Here is a 27,526-nt window from a genome sequence, read left to right as displayed (position 1 = left end):
CATCTCTGTTCACACAGACATTTCATAGAACAGAAATGTCTTACTATTGGTTAAGTATATAATCGTTAACTATTAATATCAAACAAATCAGGTAAATATGTCATTTTTCTATCATACCTGTCATTGTATTGGTATTGGTATTGTGGTATTGTGACTCAAATATAGACGTATTTATATTTGTATATTTGTATTTATATTTGTGGACGTATAACAGTGACTCCACTCCGAGTAGAGTAGAAGGTTAACCCATCTTATTAAACCTGCACTGACCCCTGATAAACTCCGACCCTCAGCACATATTGTTGATGGGGTGCTCTCTACATATATTTAGAACACATGTTTATAACATTTTATTATTTGAGTGGTCATGCCATCATCGGGCACTTTCCAACGATAATCCACATCTATATCATTACTGGGGTTGTCTTGCTTATGGATTTCAAACTTGAGGGAGTTGTACTGAACGTTACACATTAACCAATATGCTCAACTTCATGTGTTGATTTTACAACCAAAGAGATAATGACAGAGTAGGCATAATAAACTATCTCAAGTATTTGACCCTGGCCCACAAAGAGACACTTTGGGGACAGAGGAAGAGTTCGGAGGGAACACAGTGAACTGTGAAATCTGAAGAAGCACCAGACAGACCAAAGTCAAACTAACTTAGTGTAGGCTGAGAAATGTATTGAAAAACTTTTTTTGAGTTAGTAACAAACAGGGTTAGAGAGAAAACCATAGTGGCTGTAGTGAACCAGAGGCTGTTGGAGAGGACAAGTCCAGGTCAGGCTGGATCAGATTGTGTGTTAGCTAGGGTGTAGTTTGAGAGAGTAAGAGATGTTGTCTGGAGGTAGTGTATGGGGGACTCTGCTGATACTGTCCTGTGTTCTCAAGCTCTCCTTGACACAGGATGAACACATGAACAACGCACTGAGGCTAATGTCAGAGACACCACTGATTGATGGGTAAGTGACTAACACATTTGTCTCTCCTCACAAGACCCTAGAATGGGTGATTTTGAATGTTTAAACCAAAATGAATCGTTTATAATACATTACATCGACATATTTGATTCACACTGTAATGTTAATGGCACAGAAGACGTGCCAATGTAAGGTGTGTATTGTATGTGTAAAGACTGACGCTGGAGATGAGAAGCAGGTACGGGGAGTTGAACATTTAATGAGGAACGGACAGGTAACAGGACAGGGAACAGCGTCAGCACACGGGTAAACAAGGACGTATGACAATCAATGCAGAAGCGGGGAACAGAGTGGGGAACCAGACAGATATAGGGGAGGTAATGACAGAGGGGATTGAGTCCAGGTGAGTCCAATGATCGCTGATGTGTGTGACGGGGGGGGGGGGAGGCAGGTATGCGTAATGATGGTGGCAGGAGTGCGTCGTGCTCGGGAGCAGGCGTGACAGTATATGCTTCGCTAAGATTTTGGAGGCTGCTTTTTAACGTTTCAAGATGGTTCTGTCCTAATGTACAGTTAAATAACGGCTGTGTGTTAGCAGCACTGACTGCCCTGCATGAATAGTATCATGCGTTGATCTCTCTGTCTTGACTCCACAGCCATAACGATCTGCCCTGGCAGTTGAGGATGAAGTTTAACAACCAGCTGAACCAAGTGGATCTGTACACCCTCAACAACACACACACCAACATCCCCAAGATCAGGGAGGGACGACTGGCAGCACAGGTACACACACGCATGCACCCACACAAACTGACAAGGACGCACAAAACGGTGTATGTGAGGGTGGTTGATAATAATACACGTATTAAATCAGGGACCCTAGCTTCAGCCGCGGGTCGATTTTTTTCTTCTTGAGTGGATGGTCGGGGGGGGGGGGGGGGCCAGAACATAATTACAAATAATTTGTAGACTGCAAATTGACCACAAGAAGCCCGCCAGTTGGGGAACTCTGTATTACGTAATAAACTGATAAAACGTTTACTGTCCACTTGCAGTTCTGGGCAGCATATGTACCATGTGACACTCAGTACAAAGACGCAGCCAGACAAACTCTGGAGCAGATTGACGTCATCCACAGAATGTGCATGAAATACCCAGAAGCCTTCATGTTTGCTACCAGCAGCAAAGGTGAGTCATCTACAAAAAAAAGTGGAATCAAAAGTTATACAGTAAGGGCTTTACTCAATATGTAAAGTGAAAGTGTCATAGATTCCACAATGTACATTTAAAGGTCATTTCCAATTGAGCCAACATATGCAGCGTTTACCGTGAATGCAGTCTCCGCCAACACGGGAACATTGCCTTTAAATTTCAAACACACTGTAGAGCTGAACATCCGCGATACAGATTGAATGGAGCCATACATTTGGTTACGAGAATGAAACCCCTTTGGAACACTCAACTGTGAAATACCATAGATAACAGAGTTGCATTCACCCACCTGTATCATCAAGTATTTATTTTACCACAGATATCGTGGATGCCTTTAGTCAGAACAGGACAGCCAGTCTGATCGGGGTGGAAGGAGGACACTCTTTGGACAGCAGCCTGGGAACCCTGCGTACCATGTACCACCTGGGGGTCCGCTACCTCACCCTCACCCACAGCTGCAACACACCATGGTGAGTAGGCTCTGCTACCCTGCTGACGACAGGGCCACCCTGGTCTGGGGACTAGGTGCCACAGACTATACTTAGTAAGTGACAAGGTGCTCAACATTTTTTTTGTCGTACTTCATAGTTGAGATTCCTAAGCATATCAACGCTTTCCACACCATATGATGCTCTCTCAAAGAGCACATACAGCTAAGATAGAAATGACACAAATGTAAATGAATGAGACACAACAGGTAACAGCTGAAACTGCTTATTAATAGACAACAAAAAAAGACTGTATTTCACTAAATTCTGTGGTGGGGAAAATAGGGGATTCCTGTCGCCACCTGTTTCAGAGGTGTCATATTCTGGGGGGGCCGTCTAAACAGATGGGCCTGCTAATCAAACCATGGCCCTGGACAGACTACAGAGTCTATTGAATCCCTCAGCCCCTCACTGATTCATATCATGTTAGCAGGATATAGGAGAGTGGAAGGGAAAGATCAGTTCCAGAAGCTGGCCTGGTGTTTTACTGTGGTTGTGTGCGTTTCCCCCCCCAGGGCAGATAATTGGCTCGTGGATTCGGGAGCCGAGCCATCGCAGCACAATGGACTGTCTGAGTTTGGCAAGGTTGGTCTATCACACTGAGCCACACACACACACACACACACACTGGAAATACCCCACTCATAACAAAGGTCAAATCTATGATACTATTTGGTGCGGCTTTTAGTACTTCTGCTTCTGTCAAAAACATAGGCAATATTCCAAGTAAATGTTTTTGTCAAATGAGCAATTCCTCAGAAACTATTGGGTTACCCTCAAAGACTCATTTTCGTCTAGTTTGCCTTTAGATGTTCATTTATGTTATAGCAGTATGATATCACTTGTATAAAACACACTGGATGAGAACAAGTTCATTCCCTTGATCCTAGCTACAAACCATATCATTAGGTTTGATAGGCTGAATGAATCACATAGAATTGTCTCTATAACACCAGTAGGGTGACACAGTAAGAGGGTTATTTCCCCCAGTCCTGGCAGAAACATTCATTTTTTTCTCCACCCGACAGCAACTGATATTTGAGATGAACCGCATTGGGATGTTGATTGACTTGGCCCACGTGTCAGAGAACGTGATGCACCAGGTTCTAGACCTGTCCAAAGCCCCAGTCATCTTCAGTCACTCCTCTGCCTACGCTGTGTGCCCACACAAGAGGAACGTGCCTGACGACGTCCTGAAGAAGGTGGTGAGTGAAGGGGGAGAGGGGCAAGGTGATAGTGGATTACAGAATATACAGTGCCTTGCGAAAGTATTCGGCCCCCTTGAAATTTGTGACCTTTTGCCACATTTCAGGCTTCAAACATAAAGATATAAAACTGTATTTTTTTGTGAAGAATCAACAACAAGTGGGACACAATCATGAAGTGGAACGACATTTATTGGATATTTCAAACTTTTTTAACAAATCAAAAACTGAAAAATTGGGCGTGCAAAATTATTCAGCCCCCTTAAGTTAATACTTTGTAGCGCCACCTTTTGCTGCGATTACAGCTGTAAGTCGCTTGGGGTATATCTCTATTAGTTTTGCACATCGAGAGACTGAAATGTTTTCCCATTCCTCCTTGCAAAACAGCTCGAGCTCAGTGAGGTTGGATGGAGAGCATTTGTGAACAGCAGTTTTCAGTTCTTTCCACAGATTCTCGATTGGATTCAGGTCTGGACTTTGACTTGGCCATTCTAACACCTGGATATGTTTATTTTTGAACCATTCCATTGTAGATTTTGCTTTATGTTTTGGATCATTGTCTTGTTGGAAGACAAATCTCCGTCCCAGTCTCAGGTCTTTTGCAGACTCCATCAGGTTTTCTTCCAGAATGGTCCTGTATTTGGCTCCATCCATCTTCCCATCAATTTTAACCATCTTCCCTGTCCCTGCTGAAGAAAAGCAGGCCCAAACCATGATGCTGCCACCACCATGTTTGACAGTGGGGATGGTGTGTTCAGCTGTGTTGCTTTTACGCCAAACATAACGTTTTGCATTGTTGCCAAAAAGTTCAATTTTGGTTTCATCTGACCAGAGCACCTTCTTCCACATGTTTGGTGTGTCTCCCAGGTGGCTTTTGGCAAACTTTAAACGACACTTTTTATGGATATCTTTAAGAAATGGCTTTCTTCTTGCCACTCTTCCATAAAGGCCAGATTTGTGCAATATACGACTGATTGTTGTCCTATGGACAGAGTCTCCCACCTCAGCTGTAGATCTCTGCAGTTCATCCAGAGTGATCATGGGCCTCTTGGCTGCATCTCTGATCAGTCTTCTCCTTGTATGAGCTGAAGGTTTAGAGGGACGGCCAGGTCTTGGTAGATTTGCAGTGGTCTGATACTCCTTCCATTTCAATATTATCGCTTGCACAGTGCTCCTTGGGATGTTTAAAGCTTGGGAAATCTTTTTGTATCCAAATCCGGCTTTAAACTTCTTCACAACAGTATCTCGGACCTGCCTGGTGTGTTCCTTGTTCTTCATGATGCTCTCTGCGCTTTTAACGGACCTCTGAGACTATCACAGTGCAGGTGCATTTATACGGAGACGTGATTACACACAGGTGGATTGTATTTATCATCATTAGTCATTTAGGTCAACATTGGATCATTCAGAGATCCTCACTGAACTTCTGGAGAGAGTTTGCTGCACTGAAAGTAAAGGGGCTGAATAATTTTGCATGCCCAATTTTTCAGTTTTTGATTTGTTAAAAAGGTTTGAAATATCCAATAAATGTCGTTCCACTTCATGATTGTGTCCCACTTGTTGTTGATTCTTCACAAAAAAATACAGTTTTATATCTTTATGTTTGAAGCCTGAAATGTGGCAAAAGGTCGCAAAGTTCAAGGAGGCCGAATACTTTCGCAAGGCACTGTATATGAGGGACTTGGTCATTCCTTCTCCTTAGACCTCATCCCTTCCCCGAGGAGGGTGGTGAGTCAGGGGAGAAGGGTGAGAGACGAGGGGATAGAGTATTGGGAGTCGGGTAGTGAGAGGAGAAGGACTAGGAGAGCAGGTAGAGTGAGGGGATTGGAGGGTGAGGTGTATAAAGGAATTGGACCTGAGATTGAGTGGTGAGTGGACGTGATCGGATGAAGGGGTATGTGACGGAGGATAAGGGGAAGAACATGGATTGAGGAAACAGACAGGGAACTGAAAAGGGGTTTAAGAGTGAAAAGGAGGTGTCTGGGAATATAGGCTGAGGGGAGGATGAGAAAGGGAAGGTTGAGGCAAAGAAGAGTAAGCAATAAGACTGAGAAAAAAGTGGTAATGTCTACAGTGATATTAAAACTACAAAGATATCAAAAGGAAGTTAGAAAAGCCATCAGATCTTTCCAGTAACTTGGAAAACAGACACAAACTAAAACGTTTTATTACACTATTAAACCCAGCTCACGTCAGAAGCATTTATTGTGAAATACCTCATGCTGACAATAGCTTTACCAACAAGAGTACGGGAAACGTTTGAGCTATTCAGTGGTAAGGGCCCATAAAACTACAGATGAAGGAACATCGTATTTCTATATAGCACCATAAAATGTTAACAACAGAACATAAAAGCCCAACTGACTACACCAACATGGTAGCTACAGTTCTTCATTGTAATGGTTAGTGACTTGAGTTTATAGTTCTGACTTATCATACAGTTTATATGTCTGTGTCCTTTTTTCTCACCAGCAAGACAAAAAAGGAATTGTCATGGTGAACTTTTACAACGACTATGTCACATGCAGCAATACAGCCAACCTATCACAGGTGGCAGGTGAGTAGCTGAGTCATGGTCATCATTTTTATCATTACTTTTTACTCTCCACCAATCACTCACCCAACCTTGTCTCTCAAATTTGTATTATACAGTTTCTTCAGAAAGTATTCATACCCCTTGACTTATTCCTCATTTTGTGTTAGTCTGAATTCAAAATGAATTCAACAAATTATAATTCTCACCCATCTACACACCATACCTCGTAACGACAAAGTGAAAACATGTTTTTATACATTTTTGCAAATGTATAAAAAAATACACTGAAATATCACATTTACATAAATATTCAGACACTTTACTCAGTACTTTGTTGAAGCACCTTTGGCAGCGATTACAGCCTCGAGTCTTGACGCTACAAGCTTGGGACACCTGTATTTGGGGAGTTTCTCACATTCTTCTCTGCAGATCCTCTCAAGCTCTGTCAGGTTGGATGGGGAGCGTCGCTGCACAGCTATTTTCAGATCTCTCCAGAGATGTTCGATCGGGTTCAAGTCTGGGCTCTGGCTGAGCCATTCAAGGACATTGAGACTTGTGGTGAGACTCCTGCGTTGTCTTGCCTGTGTGCTTAGGGTCGTTGTCCTGTTGGAAAGTGAACCTTCGCCCCAGTCTGAGGTCCTGAGCGCTCTGGAGCAGATTTTCATCAAAGGTTCTCTCTGTACTTTGTTCCGTTCATCTTTGCCTCGATCTTGACTAGTCTCCCAGTCCCTGCCGCTGAAAAACATCCCCACAGCATGATGCTGCCACCCCCATGCTTCACCGTAGGGATGGTGCCAGGTTTCCTCCAGATGTGACGCTTGGCATTCACGCCAAAGAGTTCAATCTTGGTTTCATCTGACCAGAGCATCTTGTTTTTCATGGTCTGAGTCTTTAGGGGCCTTTTGGCAAATTCCAAGTGGGCTTTCGTGTGGCCACTACCATAAAGACCTGATTGGTGGAGTGCTGCAGAGATGGTTGTTCTTCTGGAAGGTTCTCATCTCCACAGAGGAACTCTGGAGCTCTGTCCATCAGGTTCTTGGCCACCTCCCTGACCAAGGCCCTTCTCCCCCAATTGTTCAGTTTGGCCAGCTCTAGAAAGAGTCTTTGTGGTTCCAAACTTCTTTCAGTTAAGAATGTTGGAGGCCACTCTATTCTTGGGGACCTTCATAGCTGCATAAATGTTTTGGTACCCTTCCCCAGATCTGTGCCTCAACACAATCCTGTCTCGGAGCACTACGGACAATTCCTTTGACCTTATGGCTTGGTTTTTGCTCTGACATTCACTGTCAAATAGACAGGTGTGTGCCCTTCCAAATGATGTCCAATCAATTGAATTTACTACAGGTGGACTCCAATCCACTTGTAGAAACATCTCAAGGATGATCAATGGAAACAGGATGCACCTGAGCTCAATTTTGAGTCTGACAGCAAAGAGTCTGAATCAGTTTTAGAATAAAGCTGTAACGTAAAAATAAATTGGAAAAAGGGAAGGGGTCTGAATACTTTCTGACTGCCCTGCATATTCACCTTTCTTTTCATGTTCAATCTAGATCACTTTGACCACATAAAGAATGTGGCTGGACACAGTATCATTGGTTTTGGTGGGGATTATGATGGAGTGGGCAGGTGAGTCGAGTGAATTGACCTAGGAGTTATTCACCTAGTTACAATAAAACACCAATGAACTTGATTGAGCAAAGTGCATTATCTTAAAAGGTGCTAATTGTAATATACCAGTAAAAAAGTATAAAGTCATATGTCTGAGTAGATATAGTAGTAGTATTTAAAAAATATATCAAAAGTCATGTCTGAGTAGTGGTAGTAAAATATTTTATAAATGTTTTACATGGAAAGAAACTCATTCTGCTGGGGGAGGAGTTCAGAAGAATTGCATAATATTGGCTTCAGTTTGACACACACACCCCTCTCTACCTGTGCTGTCTGTCAGGGTACCGGGGGGGCTGGAGGACGTGTCTAAGTACCCTGCTCTGGTGGCAGAGCTGCTGAGGAGAGGATGGACAGATGTTGAGGTGAAAGCTGCTCTGGGAGACAACCTGCTCAGAGTGTTCAGAGAGGTGGAGCGTGTGAGTACGACAGTAAAAGTGACACACTGACCTCTACAGCTCAGCACCACTCACAACACCACTGTTTCCACAAATTGACATCAACACACAAGCCTCCATAGATCCATTTAAAAGAGGGCTGATGCAATACAGAACACAGTGCATACACAGAGATTACAGGCATATTTAATGCACTATTTGGTGCAGTGCTTTGTTACCCTCCCTGACTCTGAACTCCTATCTTCCAGGTACGAGACAGCCTGAAGGGTACAGCTCCAGATGATCTGCCCATCCCTTATGAAGAAGTGAAAAACGACTGCAGGACCAGCTACGGCTACCCTGTCCCCAACCCAGACAGTGCTGGGACGATTCTCTCCCTCAGCCCTCTGGCCCTGGTACTAACACTGACTCTGAGTAGCCTGCTCTCCTGGTCTCTATAAGCCCCCTCTACATAGACCATGCTGGGTGTGATGTAATGTCTATGGCAGTAGGCTGCCCAAGGCATAGCTGGACCTTACCACTTGAGTTCTGTGGTCACTTCATCTTTCACAAGTTCTATTGGTGATGTAGTCCATGAACTGTGTTTGAAGGATTTGTACAACGAAATGTTAACATTAGTAAACCAGTAAATTCTTCTGAAACGGTGTTATACACATCACTGTTGACCTTATACCAAGTAAATCCATGACCAGGCAACTTTACATTTTAGGGTTTAAATTGAACGGTTAAATGTGGCCCTCAATAAACAAATAATCAGGAAAATTGTGTAAGCACAAGTATTTTTGGGGTATAATAATAAACATCTAATAACTCTACCATGCTGTCTTACACCTTCCACTGCATCACTGCCTTTTTTACTTCAGTGTTGTACCATGAGCCCTGTGACACAGGAAATACTAAACTGACTGAAAAGCTTTCAGAGGGGAGTTTATGGTTGAGAGACAACAGTGAGCATCCCAAATAATTGATAGGCTGTTCCAGATGTCATGTTCTGAAGCCCTGACTGAGACAACTGCTGTACCTCTGTCTCCCTTTCCCTGTTCTTATACAGCCCTAGAGTCACGGAACACTGTCCATTGAGCACATTTGACTTCATTTTGAAATACACAAAACAAAAACTCAAGGGCAAGATAGAACAGTGTTTCACTCCTCAACAAAACAGTGTCTATGATCCCATCTGGCTCCATTTTGAGAACGCTGTACAAACAGACATTGTGAACTTGGCAATGGTGTGTTTGGACTTACTCCAAGCCATCTTATTTTATTTACACTGAAATACGTTTCCAATTCTTCAAAATACAAAAATCTGACTTTGTTAAAAACATAACACAAAGTTGAAAGACAAATGGTGGATTTTGTACATTCAATACATTTATAAGAGAACAGCACCGTCTTGTGGTAAGCATTGTATCAGACATATGAAGCACAGGGCAGAACTCAAAACATTTTCAGTTTTGGGCCATTCAAACTTACTGTTAAACGGATTTCATTTTTGAAAAGTGAGGCGAGCAAGCAAATAAAAGTTAAAAATAGAAGTGGATCAGCTTCAGAAAAATACTATAGCAACCTTAGTTCAACACCCAGTGACCTCGTTAAGACCCCATTGATGTCAAAAGCAGAATAGCATTGTTCAAAATGTCCTGACCGGGTCTGTTCGTTTACCATAATCTGAAAGGAAGTTAAGCATCTCTTTACTTGATGCTCGAGGTCACTGTTATTCTATTTATTTATTTATGTGAAGAGGGGCAAACAGTAGATCAACATTGTATGGCCTCAGCTTCCAGATAACTCAATATGAACTTTCGAGAGTCAGTCAAGTTATTCATAGCTGAAAATAATATAATACTTTGTACATGTAATTTAATATAAGTATTTTTTAGAAGGACAGAATATTGTCCGCTGTGGGGAAAAGTTGAGCAGCTGCATTTACATTTTTTCCTAATAAACGTACTGTACAAGGGGCTATGTTCCCATGCAAGCAAAAGAGGGGGATGAAAAAGGAAGAGCGAATGAGTTAGAGTGTAAACATCCTATCCAACAATAACGTAAAACAGTTCCACAGCCAGGCCAAGAAGGGCAACACCTCAAACCACAGTCAAATACCAAAAAGAGCAGTGAAATGTGGTTTAATAGTTGATAAAAATGTATTTAATTAAATTACTTATAGAATGTTAAGTATCATAGCAACTGCCTTCTTTGAACAGGAACAGGAACCGTTTAAGGCAGAGAGATGGACGTGATACAACTAAGCACAATGAGGTAAAGTCCCATTTGAAAGGTTATAATGACTCAGAGTAGAGGTCACATTTCAATCATTTTAACAACTTTGTTCCTGGTGCAAATCATCATGTGACAACATCTCATGTTCTTAAAACACGTCCAACAAGTGGACAGGATGAAATGACCTTTCATTGCTTAGGTCATATTATCAGTGACTGATACTTCATTGAGTCCCCCCAACCCCCCAAAAAATATAACAATTGGCTACAATACATTCCAGTTTGAGCCAAACTGACTTCTATCTGTGAGGTCCCCTCGTTGAGTCACCAATGAGTCAGATTAAGTAACAGTCAGGACCCTGCTCTTTCTCTTTGCAGTCACAGGCACAAGACAGCAGTACTGAAAAGCATGAGTCACCAGTTAAGTGGACAAGCAATGCTTCTCAAGTGAGCCTTAGTGGTTAATAAAGCCATAGCTCCCATGCTGCACAGCCTGGAGAAGAGAGGGCGTTAACACAGTCTTAGAAACAGCAGATCTCAATCAGTACAAAAACAAGCACACACACAGATCGTTTCTGTCGTATTGTTTGAAACACTTGGCACAACAACAAAAAAGACGGACACAGTAAATACACACATCTCCAACTCTCCTCCCCTTCCAAATATCCAAGAAGACCCGTCGTTCAGAGCGATACGAGTCTGGATCACACCGTCTCAGTCTGGTGAAAGGGAACCAGGCAGCTAGCCCAGGATGATACCAGGGAGAGATATCCAGTGGGTTTGAGGTGAGGTCTCTCTGTGGGAGAGGAGGACGGGTGATGGTAGTTAGAGGCTGCTAAGACAAGTCCTCTCTTAGTGCCTCTTCCTCCAGTATTCAGTGTACCTCGCTGTTGGAAGGCAGCAGTGGGGACTGGGAGGGCACAACGATCTTATAGGGTAAATTGTCTTTGATGAGCATCTTCCTGGTGGCGGTGACCAGGCGGGAGTAGTTATCAGGGTTGTACTCGGAGGCTCCACGCCGGGTATAGAGCAGGGGCAGGTTGTCTTCACGGGACAGGAAGAGAGGGGGCAGTCGCTGGCCCTCTCCATCCTTCAGGGAGTCGGGTAGCGGCTTGCGCTTGCTCTCCGGCAGCAGCATGATGGACAGCACCGAGAGGACAGCGAAGGAGGCAAAGCTGACGTGGTGGAGGAAGAAACCCCTGTTGTTCTGGAGCTCCATCATAGGGGAGGCAGCCATCCCCATACAGCCAGACGCAAGCACCAGCCCCAGACAACCACCACTAAGGCAGATGGAGAGAGAGGGTCAGGAGAGATATAGAGTTCACTAACATTGTCAAGGCCACCTGACCCAGCATTCTAAGAGTAGACATAATACTCACCGGACTACAGTGGGCATGACCTCACTGGCGAAGAATGCACTGAGCATGGCCAGGGCCTGGGAGAAGAGGGGCCAGGGCCTGGGAGAAGAGGAGCCCCAGCACAGACAGCACCAACACCAGCACTCCACAAAGATCTAGAGAAGGACAAGGACACGTCTTTCTGATGACTCACTAAACTAGGCAAACTAGGAAACAGGCAATTTAAAAGAAAATTGACCTGAAATAACCTGAAAAAAATCTAATGGCCAATCAGAATCAGAACAGTGACATTGTTATGAATGAGGTCATTGTGGAAAACCATTGGCTAAAGTACGAGGAGAAGAGTTACTAATGAACCATGTACAGGGGAGAGACCGTATGAGACCCTGTATTGGTGCACTTAAAGAAAATGTGTGTATAGAAATAGTAAAGCAACATAGTATCATCATCATAGCACAGAAATAAAGCAAGTTAAACCTACACTGTGTGAGGGCCAGCAGCAGCAGCGAGGACAGGCCGGTGATAATGGCAGACAGAAGCAGGATACCACGGCGACCAAAGAGGTTGACGGACAGGCAGAGGAAGACACATCCCAGAGCTCCAGTCACCACACGCAGGAAGTAACTAAAGTAGAAGTTGTGGGAGTAGCTGTGGAGGTTCCTGATGAAACAGTACTGGATGCCTGTGCCTATGAACCTGGAGGAGGAGGAGAGTTAGGAAAGGTTAGGTCCTTGGCCCAAAACATGAAACTTACTCTGTCCAAACTGTACTGTTAAAAGCAGCTGCGGTAAATGGTAACATTACCATTCCTCGTGGCTGTATTGTTCAGTGGGGGGAGTCATATAGAAGGTCATAAAAGCTGCGTTAGCTCCTAACTCACATAGTAAAGCTAAGGATGAGGCAGTTCCTCCAGATCACTCGGGTGGAATGCAACTCCAGGACTGAGTGGTAGCAAGGCTGGGTATAATCTGGGTACTCCGCATCGATCTCTACTGAGAAGAAAAGGAGAGGGAGGGAGAGAAGGAGAGATATGAGCCTGTATTCACACTGCCAATACCAAAGCCAAAGGGCACTTGACCCAAACGCTGTTCACTTGGTACAAACATATAACCCACATTCCATAGGGAATCTCTCTCCTCAGAACCAGTGCCTACGATTAAATCACACTAAATGGAACCATTCAGTCGGACTAGAAGTTAAGAGCGTTGGGCCAGTAACCGAAAGGTCTCTGGTTCGAATCCCTGTGCCGACTAGGTGAAAAATCGACCGGTGTGTCCTTGAGCAAGGCACTTAACCCTGATTGCTCCTGTAAGTCACTCTGGATAAGAGCATCTGATAAATTACCAAAATATAAAATGTCATGGGTCTTGATTTGGACTAAGGTAATTCCAGTTCGTGATTTAGTACACTACGGTCGCATTGAAATGTCCAACAAACAAAGAGATCTTATCGTGACTACCACAGGAGAGCACAGGTGTTGGATGCTCTCACTCATTAAGTGACTGGCTGCCTGTGAAAGAGCTCAGTTGTCTAGCTGGCACATGTAACCAGGCACACTTCTGAACCATCTCAGAAACATCCAATGCTACGTGTACCTCAAACAAAGTTCACTAATATTGGATATGAGGGAATCCTAACATATGGGGAAACCTGGGCGTTTGGATGTATCGCCCAAAGCATTAGTTTACCTCTCTAACAATGCAGCGACAAGGTTAAGATAAAGATTTTTGGTTTGGGTGCCAGGCAGGTATTAACCCTGCTGAAAGGAAGAGAGTAGGATAGAGAGAGTACAGCTACCACACACACACACACACAGGCAGAATATGCTGCCTAGAGTGTAGCCTGTTTGCCAGGTATCCTTTCTCTCCACTGGCACACCACAGGGGTAACCCAACCAATAATAACCTCACACAATAATAAGGATTAGAGCGACTCATAGGTAACCGACTATAGAGAACCCAGTCATCAACAAATGATTTGCAATACTCTGTGTTAGTTCCCAGAAAGAAGAGTGAATGGGTGTATGAAATGATGTGGGTGTATGAAATGATGTGGGTGTATGAAATTGTGTGGGTGTATGAAATGATGTGGGTGTATGAAATGATGTGGGTGTATGAAATAATGTGGGTGTATGAAATGATGTGGGTGTATGAAATGATGTGGGTGTATGAAATGATGTGGGTGTATGAAATGATGTGGGTGTAGACAAAACAAAAAAAGGGCTTAAAAAAAAGTACCTAAGTCTCTAAGGACAGAAAACCATAGGAACCAATATAAATCTAGTTCAATCAATAATCCCATATAATAAACCATCTCAACCGCACACTCTGTTGAACACCACTGTCACAAATATGTCCTGAAAGCAATAATAGGCCAGCAGTACTCACCATAGTACTGAACATACTATGGTGAGCAGCGCAAAACAAAAAAAAAGTAAAATCAGCTCCAGTGTGAAGCACTGGAGCGAGAGAGGGCTATGTCTTAGCTATAAACTCCAGGCTTTCAGTTGCACTCGTCTGCCAGTCTGGTTTGTTGGTTTATTTGTCAACGCTTCGCAACAATGTTGCTACTAATCCATGCGATCAATGACAAGAGCGGTCCCAACAGATTCAAAACACGACATTGAGCGGTAACACCGGCGATCGATTTAAACACTTTACGAACTAAGCACGGTGAAAATAAACAAGACTTCTGCAAAGAGATACACACAGTCAAAAGTACAGCGTCAACCGACAGCTCTCACAGAGCGGAAGAGTCATTTTCATTTCCTCCTTCCTGACTGCTGATGCGCTCTTAAAAGTGGCAACACACGGTAAAGGCTCCGTGCAGGATTTCGCCGCAACTGATTACACTACCAAAGGCAGCAGACATTATTCATTGACACAGACCAGCTAAAAGGGTCAGGATAGGGTGGGGGATGATGATACCTGAGAGCAGGTTCTCAGCAGGGTAGATGTCCTCCCTGAGATAGACTCTGTTTCTGGTGGAGAAGATCTGGAGACACCTCTTAGCCTGGTGGATCTGACCTGTGGCCAGAAGCCAGCGGGGAGACTCGGGAAACACTGATGGACAACTGAGGGGGATACGAGAAAACAGGAATAGAAAAACACACGTCTCTTTCTCCATCCATGACACTCTCTCTACTTCCTGTCCTTCCACAAAAATGCATAATAATTATAACACACATCCCTCTTTCTCTATCCATGCCTTTAGACGTTCTGTCCCATGACATAAACAATATACACTATACCAGGGGTGGGCAAACTTTTTGGTTCGAGGGCCACAATCGGCCACATTTTTTGGGGGGACCAATTGTTTGTTCAAGTCAATTTGCGGGGGCCTCCATAGTTGCGCAGCGTTCTAAGGGACTGCATCACAGTGCTTGAGGCGTCATTACAGACCCGGGTTCGATCCCAGGCTGTGTCACAGCTTGCCGTGACTGGGAGACCCATGAGGCGGCGCACAATTGGCCCAGTGCCGTCCGGGTTAGGGGAGGGTCTGGTAGGCCAAGATTTCCGCTCTAGTGACTCCTGTGGCGGGCCGGACGAATGCACGCTGACACGGTCACCAGGTGTCCACGGTGTTTCCTCCGACACATTGGTGCGGCTGGTTTACGTGTTAGGTAGGTGTGTCAAGAAGCAGTGCTGATTGGCTGGGTTGTGTTTCGGAGGACACGCGGCTCTCGACCTTCGCCTCTTCCGAGTCCGTACGGGAGTTGCAGCGATGGGACAAGACTAACTACCAATTGGATATCTGATAGGTGAGAATTGTCTGTTAATTGAATGATTAGAATATTCCGCCCTGAAACATATCATTGTATTGTATTGATTATAATGTATGAAATCATAATCAATAAATGTGTAGTCCTAGTCAGAATTAGGGTGAAACAATATGCCTTTATGGTATTCTAAACACAGACTGTCTGAGCTCGGTGTCGACCTGACTAGAGATTTGGGAGAGAACGGGGAGTACGTCTCAAGGACAAAGTCACCATCTCTGTCGGCTGGGTAGTGAGACAGACAGTGTGTGCGTAGCAGGACATGTGTGTGCGTATGTTTGTGTGTATGTGTGTGCGTAAGTTGTGTGTATGTGTGTGTGTATGTTTGTGTGTATGTGTGTGCGTATGTTTGTGTGTATGTGTGTGCGTATGTTTGTGTGTATGTGTGTGCGTATGTTTGTGTGTATGTGTGTGCGTATGTTTGTGTGTATGTGTGGGCGTATGTTTGTGTGTATGTGTGGGCGTATGTTTGTGTGTATGTGTGGGCGTATGTTTGTGTGTATGTGTGGGCGTATGTTTGTGTGTATGTTTGTGTGTATGTTTGTGTGTATGTGTGGGCGTATGCTTGTGTGTATGTGTGGGCGTATGTTTGTGTGTATGTGTGGGCGTATGTTTGTGTGTATGTTTGTGTGTATGTTTGTGCGTATGTTTGTGTGTATGTGTGGGCGTATGTTTGTGTGTATGTGTGGGCGTATGTTTGTGTGTATGTGTGGGCGTATGTTTGTGCGTATGTTTGTGTGTATGTGTGTGCGTATGTTTGTGTGTATGTGTGTGCGTATGTTTGTGTGTGCGTATGTTTGTGTGTATGTGTGTGCGTATGTTTGTGTGTATGTGTGGGCGTATGTTTGTGTGTATGAGTGGGCGTGAGAAGTCAGTATAAAATGAATTGATTTGTATTCTTGACTTCAGAACGTTCCCGTGAATAAACATTTAACTTTGGTTTCCTTTTCTATCAGTATCTTACAAATCCTGATATAACAGACTAAGGGTAACTTAATTGAATTGGTAAATGAACACGAGTATAGAATTCTCCTGACAATATCACAAAATGTATAAGAAAAAAAACACACAAAAAACAACAATTGTAAAAAAAATAATAATAATTGTCTCGCGGGCTGGATTGAAGTACCCGGTGGGCCGTACTTTGCCCCCCCCCCCCCCCTGCACTATACCACTTTACACAAAAAAAATGCTTATGACAGACTCACCACCAATAGGAGAGCAACAGGAGCAGTGGCAAGGTTGCCACTGCTTGAAGAACTGGCCAATCACGACACAGCACCGCCAGCCCTGGCAACAAGAGCTCTGCCACGACGGCAAAGAAACCACTGACCATTTCAACCATGAGACGATGGGGAGGGTCACACAGCTCCAGTCCTGGAGAACACAAAGGGAGATGCAGAGAGGATGAAGGAAGGAGATAGAGGAAAGAGAGAAGGAAAATGCAAATAAAACTATTTGTGACCATTTGTGTGGTGTGAAATTCATGTCTACTTTGACCTAAACTCCAATGCCCTAGTTATTCTCCTTCAAAACCCCTCACAGAGAAAACAAAGGAAAAAAACACATTTTCTTCCACTATGTTCTGTCCTGCTATTGTTCCCCCACTCCCCCTTTGAAGAACTCCCTGGCAGTAGATCACAGAGGCAGTCCTCCAGAATACAGCCTAAAACCAACATTTAACCAGTGACCTTAGAGGAATGTAAGAGGAGCAAATGTGTGTGTGGCTGTGTTAAAGACTGCGGTGGGCCTCCCTCTCAGGCTGTATCTAGCACCATTACTCCCACACACAGAAGGGTCTTAAAAACACATGGAGCACTGCTTGACCGCTTTCACTCAGCAAAGAACACACCATTTCACACAATTAGCTCACAATCACAGGAAGGTTACAGCAAGAAAACCCCAAACCCCCTAACAATGGAACAACACTGGGGAGGGGGACGACTCTTGGTCTAGGGATGGTCTAGCCCAGAGAGCCTTGAGTTACCTCACACTCAAGCCATCTCTGAGAGAGGGATTGGGTATAAAGGGGGAAGGAGAGAGACAGTGAATAAGTAATGCTCAGCTTGGCTCCAGGCTGTGTGTTCCAACCAGTGCCCTTTGAACCCTAATAAGACAGCAGTGCAACAAGATGGCACCCGGTGACCCGGGTATGGGACCACAACCCCTAACCTGTCACCCTCCCCTACCCCTTTAACATCCCCCAATCACTTTTCCCTCCAGTGATCCTTGATGTTTATTGGCAACAGAGGGAAACCCCTGTGGAATCATGGGACATAAGGTAACCCCCATAGCAGCAATAGAGGGCTATGGTCATTACAAATAGTATGACACGTTTCGTATGGTATTTATTCATTTGTGGCTATCCATCATCCATTTCGTACGATATGTTACGAATTGCAATTCGTACAATATGTTAAGAATTCCAATTTGTTGTAGCTAATGTTAGCTAGGTGGCTAACTTTAGCTGGGTTTGGAGTTAAGGTTAGGAGTTAGGTTAAGGTTAGGGGAAAGGTTAGCTAACATGCTAAGTTGCAAAGTAGCTTAAAAAATAGAAAGTAGTAGAAAATGTTAAAATCAAAAGTTGTCAGTGATGAGATTCAAACACACAATCTTTGGGTTGCTAGATGTTAGGCGTTTGCGTTATATGCCCAGTCCACCCATCCACACTGCTTTTGTTTGCCTTCTGTCTTATGTAACCATACCAAACATAACATACTCATTTGAGTGTCTCCGATTTACTTATACTATGTTATGTCGAGTCTATGAGACCAGGTTGCTATGGGAAGTATGGGGGAATGCCACACAGCCTCTTTTAAAAAAAAAAATGTACATCGTCAATATGTATTTGTTCTCAATGTATTGACGTGAAACTGGTAACAGTTGAGAAAAAAGTCAATAGTTGGAAGAGTTAATTGAAAATAATGCTTGATTTAATTAGATAGTCTGATGAAAAAGTATCTTCTCTTTAACCATATGGACAATATTGACACACAAAAAATGTAAACTATATATGAATACAGTTATCCAAGTATAAATGACCAGAGTTACGATAGATTACCAAAATGACTGAAGATTCCCGTAACTTTGGTTAATTACCAGTAGCTTTGCAGTACTTTTAGAAGAGTGCAAATGACATGTAGTGGCAGCGAATTGTCTCAGTTCCATTTATTTCTATGCAATATTGACATGATTGATTAATCTGTGTTTGCTATTGATTAAAGTAGAACAAGCTAATCAATTTCAGTCTGGAGTGACCGTTTGGTAACTGTTGATGGGTGAGCAGTTAAGGTACTAATTTAGCAAAATACAATGAACAAAAATATAAATGCAACTTCAAAGATTTTACAGAGTTACAGTTAATATAAGGAAATCAGTCAAAAATAATAATAATTAGGCCCTATTCTATGGATTTCACATGGGAATACAGATATGCATCTTTTGGTTACAGATACCCGAAGAAAATAAAAAAAGAATTAGGGGCATGGATCAATATCTGGTGTGACCATCATTTGCCTCATGATTGTGGCCTGTGGAATGTTGTCCCACTCCTCTTCAATGGCTCTGTGAAGTTGCTGGATATTGGCAGGAACTAGAACAAGCTCTCACACACGTTGATCCAGAGCATTCCAAACATGCTCAGAATGTGATATGTCTGGTGAGTATGCAAGCCATGTGGAACATTTTCAGCTTCCAGGCATTGTGTACAGATTCTTGCGACATGAAGCCATGCATTATCATGCTGAAACATGAGGTGATGGAGGCGGGTGAATGGCACGACATTGGGCCTCAAAATCTCGTCACGGTATCTCTGTACATTCAAATTGCCATCGATAAAATGCAATTGCGTTTCTTGTACGTAGCTTATGCCTGCCCATACCATAACCCCACCGCCACCATGGGGCCTTCTGTTCACAAAGTTGACATCAGCAAATCGCTCGCCCAAGCAGCGCCATACACTCAGTCTGCCATCTGCCCCGTACAGTTGAAACCGGGATTCATCCGTGAAGAGCACACTTCTCCAGCATGACAGTGGCCATCGAAGGTGAGCATTTGGCAAGAGCTCTGGTGGACATTCCTGCAGTCAGCATGCCAATTGCACTCTCCCTTAAAACTAGAGATATCTGTAACATTGTGTTGTGTGACATTTTAGAGTTTCCTTTTATTGTCCCCAGCACAAGGTGCACCTGTGCACATGTTATTTAATCAGCTTCTTGATATGCCACATCTGTCAGGTGTATGGATTATCTTGGCAAAGGATAAATGCTCACTAACAGGGATGTAAACAAATTTGTGCACACAATTTTAGAGAAGTAAGCTTTTTGTAGCTATGGAAGATTTCTGGGAAATTTTATTTCAGCTTATGAAACCAACACTTTACATGTTGCATTTATATTTTTGTTCAGTATACAAGTGACGTGTGTATAGGGAGCATTTAAAAAAATCTATTGTCTTCAACATCAGAACTTATTTCAGCATATTGATATGAATTTGGACATTTAAAACTGGTGTTTTGACACCATGACAACAGGAAGCAGCAACAGTATTTTTCTCAACTTATGTTTTAGTAATATAAAAAAAGAAACGTCCTCTCACTGCCAACTGTGTTAATTTTCAGCAAACTTACCGTGTAAATATTTGTATGAACATAACAAGATTCAACAACTGAGACATAAACTGAACAAGTTACACAGACATGTGACTAACAGAAATTGTATAATGTGTCCCTGAACAAAGGGGGGTCAAAATCAAAAGTAACAATCAGCATCTGCATTAAGTACTGCAGTGCATCTCCTCCTCATGGACTGCACCAGATTTGCCAGTTCTTCCTGTGAGACGTTACCCCACTCTTACACTAAGGTACCTGCAAGTTCCTGGACATTTCTGGGGGGGAACAGCCCTAGCCCTCACCCTCCGATCCAACAGGTCCCAGAGGTGCTCAATGGGATTGAGATCCGGGCTTCTCGCTGGCCATGGCAGAACACTGACATTCCTGTCTTGCAGGAAATCACGCACAGAACGAGCAGTATGGCTGGTGGCATTGTCATGCTGGAGGGTCATGTCAGGATGTGCCTGCAGGAAGGGTACCACATGAGGGAGGAGGATGTCTTCCCTGTTACGCACAGCGTTGAGATTTCCTGCAATGACAACAAGCTCATTTCTATGATGCTGTGAATACACCGCCCCAGACCATGACTGACCCTCCACCTCCAAATCGATCCCGCTCCAGAGTACAGGCCTCGGTGTAACGCTCACGATAAAAGCGAATCCAACCATCACCCCTGGTGAGACAAAACTGCGACTCTTCAGTGAAGAGCACTTTTTGCTAGCCCTGTCTGGTCCAGCGACGGTGGGTTTGTGCCCATAGGCGACGTTGTTGCCGGGTGATGTCTGGTGAGGACCTGCCTTACAACAGGCCTACAAGCCCTCAGTCCAGCCTCTCTCAGCCTATTGCAGACAGTCTGAGTAATGATGGAGGGATTGTGCGTTCCTGGTGTAAATCGGGTAGTTGTTGTTGCCATCCGTTACCTTATTTTATTATTATTAATTCACCTTTATTTAACCAGGTAGGCTAGTTGAGAACAAGTTCTCATTTACAACTGCGACCTGGCCAAGATAAAGCACAGCAGTTTGACACATACAACAACACAGAGTTACACATGGAATAAACAAACATACAATCAATCATACAGTAGAAAAAAATCTAAGTCTATGTACAGTGAGTGCAAATGAGGTAAGGTAAGGGAGGTTAAGGCAATAAATAGGCCATGGTGGCGAAGTAATTACAATATGGCAATTAAACACTGGAATGGTAGATGTGCAAAAGAAGAATGTGCAAGTAGAAATAATGGGGTGCAAAGGAGCAAGATAAATAAATAAATTCAGTATAGGGATGGGGTAGTTGAATTTGCTGTTTACAGATGGGCTATGTACAGGTGCAGTGATATGTGAGCTGCTCTGACAGATGGTGAGGGAGACATGACTCTCCAGCTTCAGTGATTTTTGCAGTTCGTTCCAGTCATTGGCAGTAGAGAATGGGGCCTGTAACTCGGGCTGTTGTTGTTGCCATCCTGTACCTGTCCCGCAGGTGTGATGTTCGGATGTACCAATCCTGTGCAGGGGGTTGTTACACGTGGTCTGCCACTGCGAGGATGATCAGCTGTCCGTCCTGTCACCCTGTAGGGCTTTCTTAGGAATCTCTCAGTACGGACATTGCAATTTATTGCCCTGGCCACATCTGCAGTCCTCATGCCTCCTTGCAGCATGCCTAAGGCACATTCACACAGATGAGCAGGGACCCTGGGCATCTATCTTTTGGTGGTTTTCAGAGTCCTTTTTAGTGTCCTAAGTGTTCATAACTGTGACCTTAATTGCCGAACACCTGTAAGCTGTTAGTGTCTTAACGACCGTTCCACAGGTGCATGTTCATTCATTGTTTATGGTTCACTGAACAAGCATGGGAAACAGTGTTTAAACCCTTTACAATGGAGATCTATGAAGTTATTTGCATTTTAATAATTATTTTTGAAAGACAGGGTCCTGAAAAAGGGACCTTTCTTTTTTTACATGGTACTTACAATTTTTTAACATGTTTCTACTTAAATCAGGTAAAAACTACCGAATGAACCCAAAAATGTGCTAGGATTGATTGATTTTGATGATATTAGTGAAATTGTGAGAATGAGTTCGTCCTGGCTTCCCACAGATCATTGTCCCTACACAACGCTAAGGGAAGCACTTTGTGTGGGACCTTTTGATATATGGGTTTGGTCTATACTTATCCAACAGATGTTAGCCACTGACACACTTCTGAGTGAGAAGTAATAAAAACTGCTATTAAATATATTTAAATATATTTTGCCGACTGCTTTAATTCAGCTAAACAAAGTCGGATGTAGAACTCCCACCTGAACTGTCCAGAATACAGAAATCTACAATATGATCCACATGACCATTTCACAAATGATATTACATTTTGAAGAGGAAATGTGATTACATTTCACAGAAATACACTGCGCTGACGTAAGAACAATACCAGTAACTGCCCTAGGCTTGGGCGGTATACCGTATACCGGGGTATTTAGAAATAGCCACAGGAGGCTTTTTTAATACCGTCAATACCAAAGTTTTTCAATAAATTTACATTTGTAGCTTTTTAAGTAAATACCTGCAGTCAACTTTTGCAATACTTTAGGAAATAAAGCTGACCGCGTTCTTCATTTCACCTTTCACATTACGAAGCTTACCGCAGTTCCCCAGAACAGTTGAGCCAGTTAAGTGTTTGTTTGTAAATTGCACAGCGGGGAAAAAGCAGGAGCAGTTGAGTTGAGCTGTGAATTGACAGGGGTCGTGTTTCATATTTAAAGTCAACAGTTTTTTTGCTTCAATAGTGATCAGGGCCGTGCAACTACTAACTAAACCACTACTGTTTTCCTTCACAGAAAATACATTTGCGCAACACATTCAGAAAGTGCGCAACGCTATTTGGCTGGCAGCCACACAAGTGAATGAGCTTACAATGAAAAAGCACGTTTTTTTTTTGCTTGAAGTTTTTTGCTTGAAGTTAATATTGCATTTTACCAGAGAAAAGTAGACGACTACACCGAGAAAAGTACAGGAGAAAAGCAGCTACACATCAGTCAGAGTGCTGTCTGCTGAAAGAATGCCCATTGGTGAATTCCCAGAGTGGAAAAGTGCAACTGAAGCACAAAATGTGTCTGATACAGAGCAGAAATTACAATAAGAAGCATTTTAGATCTGCGTTTATAAAAACGCTTTAGTTTTAGTTTTATATTTATTTTCTGGGTGACAAACGCTTGCATTTTGCATTAACGCAACCCTCAAATTTACACTTGCTAGTTATCTACGTAAATGGCTGAATTAATAAGGAGACGGGGCATCATATAGTGTTCGCTTTCTTCTGTGTTTGGAAAGTCAAAGCCCTTTGGATGACTTATCTGTACAGCTTCCCCTGCCATCATGGACAGTTGCTGCTTTGCGTGATGCATTATTGTCTCTACCTTCTTGCCCTTTGTGCTGTTGTCTGTGCCCAATAATGTTAGTAGGGTGAGTCAAGTGTACTTACTGGTGAGGTAAGAGGATAGGAAGACCCCAGCCAACATGGCGCCCTGAGACAGGCGTAGCAGCAGAAACACTACAGGGCTGTTGGACAGACACACAGCTACTCCTAACAGACCGGACAGAGACACAGACAGCAGGAAGCCCTGTCGACGACCCAACCTGAACATAGAGAAAAGACACATAGCTTCCCATGCACACATATTAAACATTAATAACAGCCTAATACCATCAATAACATAAACATGAAATATGTGTAGTGAAATTAATACAATTGTAGTTCACAATTATACAAAAATACAACAGAAACATCACACACACAAAATGCAGAAGTGTAGCTACCAGTCACACACTGTGCCCAGGAGGACATATCCCACAATCCACCCTGTCATGAAGCAGATGTGCTGCAGAGGAATCTTCCAGTAGTCAACACACACTAGGTTCCACTGTGGAGCGGAGAGAGAGAGAGAGAGAGAGAGAGAGAGCGAGATGGTGAGTCATTCCACCTCAAAAAGAGCAATAAGAGGATTGACACCCACCATCTCAGATTGTTCTGAAATAGTTTCTGTAGTTAGAAAAAGATAAGATAGTGGCCTCCTAAGTGGGAGGCCATAATCCGGGTTAGATCCCTGGCTGTGTTGCAGCCGGCCACAACCGGGAGACCCATGAGGCGGCGCACAATTGGCTTAGCGTCGTTCGGGTTAGGGGAGGGTTTGGCCAGCTAGAATGTCCTTGGCCCATCACGCTCTAGCGACTCCTTGTGCTGTACGATGTTGGTACAGATGGTTTTCGGGTTAAGCGAGCAGTGTCAAGAAGCAGTGCGGCTTGGCAGGGTCGTGTTTCGGAGGACGCATGGCTCTCGACCTTTGCCTCTCCCGAGTCTGTACGGGAGTTGCGGCGATGGGACAAGACTAACTACCAATTGGATAACACGAAAAAAGGGGTAAAAATGTAAAAAAAATAAAATAGATTAGCATTCCTGAAACATTATTTGTTGAAATATAATTGATTTGACCCAAATTGGCCATTTTAAATGTACAGGATTCATATAGTAACTATTTGGTTGCAATCGATTAGCTTAATTTCTCAGAGATAAAATTATTTTCAATAAAATAATGTTTCAGGAAGGCTAATCTTATCTGTTCCTAACTACAGAAATGATTTCAGAACAATCTGAGATGGCAGGTGTCATGGCTTTCTGAAATGACATGGAATGACCCTTTTGCCACATAGTTAGGAATGAGGTAAAAGAGCCAAGTCAATGGAGCCACTGAAATAATGACATAATGGGTGGCCTATTTCTTCATCCAGGATTGCATTACCAGGGTAGAGAAATTCCAGGGACAGATTGAGCATACCCTATTTTTAAGGACTGTTAATAAACATGCTTGGAAAATGTTTGAGACTGTAGCTCCATTATCCCTTGTTATTATATAAGTAAGAATTAAAGGCCAGTGGCACACACACACACACACACACACACACACACACGAGGGCAATGGAAATCCTTGTGCGAAGGAGGAATTCAGCTGTGTGATAGATATCATCTCCTGATTGAATAAGAGTGACTGCAGATAGGTTTATCACATAGAGCCACTGCACTGTTTGGTTTCCAGTGCCTTCCACCATTCTTCACCCTACTCTAACACTTTCTTTCTTCCTCCCTCCCCCATCTAATAATTTCATTTGCTCCTTTTTCCTCCCTTGCTTCATCTCTTGATCTGTCCCTATCATCCCACCCGTTAAAAATCAGGGCCAGAAGGACATCCATCCCTGCTGTATGATGTTGATACCCCTGTGGGGACATGAACAAACGTCCTGTGACATCATGGAGAGGAAATCCAGGAGCAGGGGGAGGGGCTGGTTGCCAGGGAAACATGCACGAGAAAATACCCCACATCAGGACTACTGTTTGCCTTGTTGAATTCCTGTACAGCCCGCACACCCTGTCTCTCTCACACACACACCAGTATTTGCCTTGTGTCTGCAGATTTGAGTAACTGCTGATACTTTTGTATACCAATAATCCTGTTCCAGTATTTGCAGTGGGATGGGCCTGCCCCTTTTTTGATATTATAATCGCTGGTGAGGTTTGTTCAGGTGCAATAAGTCAACATTTAGTTAACTTTTCCCAAGACGCAAAACAGGACAGCGTTAGAGAGACATTGACTGTGCTAGTCTGAAATAAGAATATAGGCCTAGTAGTAAGAAATATGAAAAGGGTTCCCTTAGAGCCAAATAAATTCAGTTGAACTCGAGTGTTCCTTGGTTATGAGATGGCTAAGGGTCAGTACAGAAAGATGAATGCTCATCCTAGACTGACCCCTCATGTGCTCTGTTGAGGACATATCTTCCCAGCAACTCCATCAGGGTGGAAGAACATGGTTGTCCCTGCATTTCCTGTTGTGCTGCTATCATCACATAATCACACATTCACCCATATTTCATGGCTCTGCACAGCAGTTTCGTTATGTAATTATTATATAAAACAGACTAATGTGATCTGATAAATAGTGCTAATAGGATTTTTTGTTGTTGAAATCTGGTAATCAAATTCAGCACATAACCAAAACACCATGTATCCTAGAGTAGGCCTATTGATGACCAACTCTAGCCCCAGCAATCTGTCTGGGGCAAGCTCAATTAACACAAATGGGAATTAAAAAGTTGCAAACCCCAAAGTAATAGGCTAAACCCAAATGTACTTTGAGTAGCCGACTTTGAATGGATGAATAACATTCGACAGGGCTTGGCAAAGATATTTACACATTAGCCTGAAAAGGCGGCTACTTGTAAACCAAATCAGGTAAGGTAAATGCGTCGTCATAAAAACATCACTAGCACACGAATGATTGCTAATCTGGCAAAAGCACAAACTCTCCTAAAACAACCACAAACCATCGAATCCAAGTATATATTTGTTTACCTCTGTCACGTAGTTGCTCTGAAGCGCAGCAGCTTGGTCGTACTCCCATCCTCTCGTACATGGCACTATCTCCTTTGGAATGCTGTCTATGAAGTTGGAGACGTTTCTAGGGTACTTATAAAGTTTACAGTGACTCAGTCCAGAACCATTCACCCACGGTATGGCAAAATTGAGATACCCTTGTCTGGAATAATTACTGAAAAGAAAACCCGAAGGTAAAAGGGTCGGGTCGGGTTTACAGTGGTACGACCCGGGAATCAGGGTGTAAAAAACGTCGCAAAAAAGATTCAGCATCACAGCAAAATTCGGAAACCAGCTGAATATGGAAACAGTTCTGTTATATCGTCCATATCCACCGATTTTGGTATAAATCTTCGTTTCAAAGTCCATTGTTAGAGACAATGCCGAGACAGCTGTTATTCAGTAGTGTTGGACATCCACACACACCGCTGGGCATGGCAGGATAGGTTAGATGAGATAGCACAACTCCAGCCAAGTGGGCAGGTCGGTGAGTAACCGAAGTGTCATTGGTGGGAAGTCTATCTGCTCGTAGATCAGTGTTTGTACGCACTGTGGCCTAGGCCTATTTCGCACTGACAGATCGACATATTTCTTAACTTTATTTAGAGGATGGCAGAAGGGATCGGGTTGTCAAATCAATGTTTACGGTGTCATTCACTTAACATGGTCACCAAACACTGCTCGAGGAGTCAGGTAACAGGTGGGGTGAAGAGGCCTA

The 27,526-nt window shown here is 43.4% G+C and overlaps 2 protein-coding genes across 2 annotated transcripts; one reads left to right on the top strand and one right to left on the bottom strand.

Annotated features, from left to right (window-relative positions):
• Positions 1-548: 548 nt before the first annotated feature.
• On the top strand, positions 549-9,253 carry LOC110526309 (dipeptidase 1). The gene is made up of 10 exons (XM_036980653.1): positions 549-965; positions 1,580-1,706; positions 1,979-2,111; positions 2,455-2,605; positions 3,139-3,208; positions 3,652-3,828; positions 6,301-6,385; positions 7,915-7,990; positions 8,313-8,448; positions 8,676-9,253. The coding sequence occupies exons 1-10, from the start codon at positions 838-840 to the stop codon at positions 8,865-8,867; spliced, it is 1,275 nt and encodes a 424-aa protein (XP_036836548.1). The 5' UTR covers positions 549-837; the 3' UTR covers positions 8,868-9,253.
• A 389-nt stretch (positions 9,254-9,642) lies between these two features.
• LOC110526308 (putative solute carrier family 22 member 31) lies at positions 9,643-27,350 on the bottom strand. The gene is made up of 10 exons (XM_036981769.1): positions 26,788-27,350; positions 24,204-24,307; positions 23,869-24,023; positions 16,991-17,159; positions 14,932-15,077; positions 12,885-12,996; positions 12,486-12,700; positions 12,339-12,352; positions 12,026-12,159; positions 9,643-11,926 (listed from the first exon to the last, which is right to left on the bottom strand). The coding sequence occupies exons 1-10, from the start codon at positions 27,175-27,177 to the stop codon at positions 11,521-11,523; spliced, it is 1,845 nt and encodes a 614-aa protein (XP_036837664.1). The 5' UTR covers positions 27,178-27,350; the 3' UTR covers positions 9,643-11,520.
• Positions 27,351-27,526: the final 176 nt, after the last annotated feature.

This window comes from Oncorhynchus mykiss, chromosome 6 (genome assembly GCF_013265735.2).
Source record: "Oncorhynchus mykiss isolate Arlee chromosome 6, USDA_OmykA_1.1, whole genome shotgun sequence".
Classification (NCBI taxonomy): Eukaryota; Metazoa; Chordata; class Actinopteri; order Salmoniformes; family Salmonidae; genus Oncorhynchus; species Oncorhynchus mykiss.
This window is presented reverse-complemented; position numbering and strand designations above follow the sequence as displayed.

What these genes read in the sequence shown, in the direction of transcription:
- LOC110526309 (XM_036980653.1), top strand. Translation starts at nt 838, where the DNA reads ATGTTGTCTGGAGGTAGTGTATGGGGGACTCTGCTGATACTGTCCTGT. An exon ending in GTTTGCTACCAGCAGCAAAG is followed by an intron (nt 2,112 to 2,454) that starts GTGAGTCATCTA and finishes ATTTTACCACAG; the next exon opens with ATATCGTGGATGCCTTTAGT. An exon ending in CAACCTATCACAGGTGGCAG is followed by an intron (nt 6,386 to 7,914) that starts GTGAGTAGCTGA and finishes TGTTCAATCTAG; the next exon opens with ATCACTTTGACCACATAAAG.
- LOC110526308 (XM_036981769.1), bottom strand. Translation starts at nt 27,177, where the DNA reads ATGGACTTTGAAACGAAGATTTATACCAAAATCGGTGGATATGGACGA. An exon ending in CCTATCCTCTTACCTCACCA is followed by an intron (nt 17,160 to 23,868) that starts GTAAGTACACTT and finishes TGTGTTCTCCAG; the next exon opens with GACTGGAGCTGTGTGACCCT. An exon ending in CTCATCCTTAGCTTTACTAT is followed by an intron (nt 12,701 to 12,884) that starts GTGAGTTAGGAG and finishes CTCCTCCTCCAG; the next exon opens with GTTCATAGGCACAGGCATCC.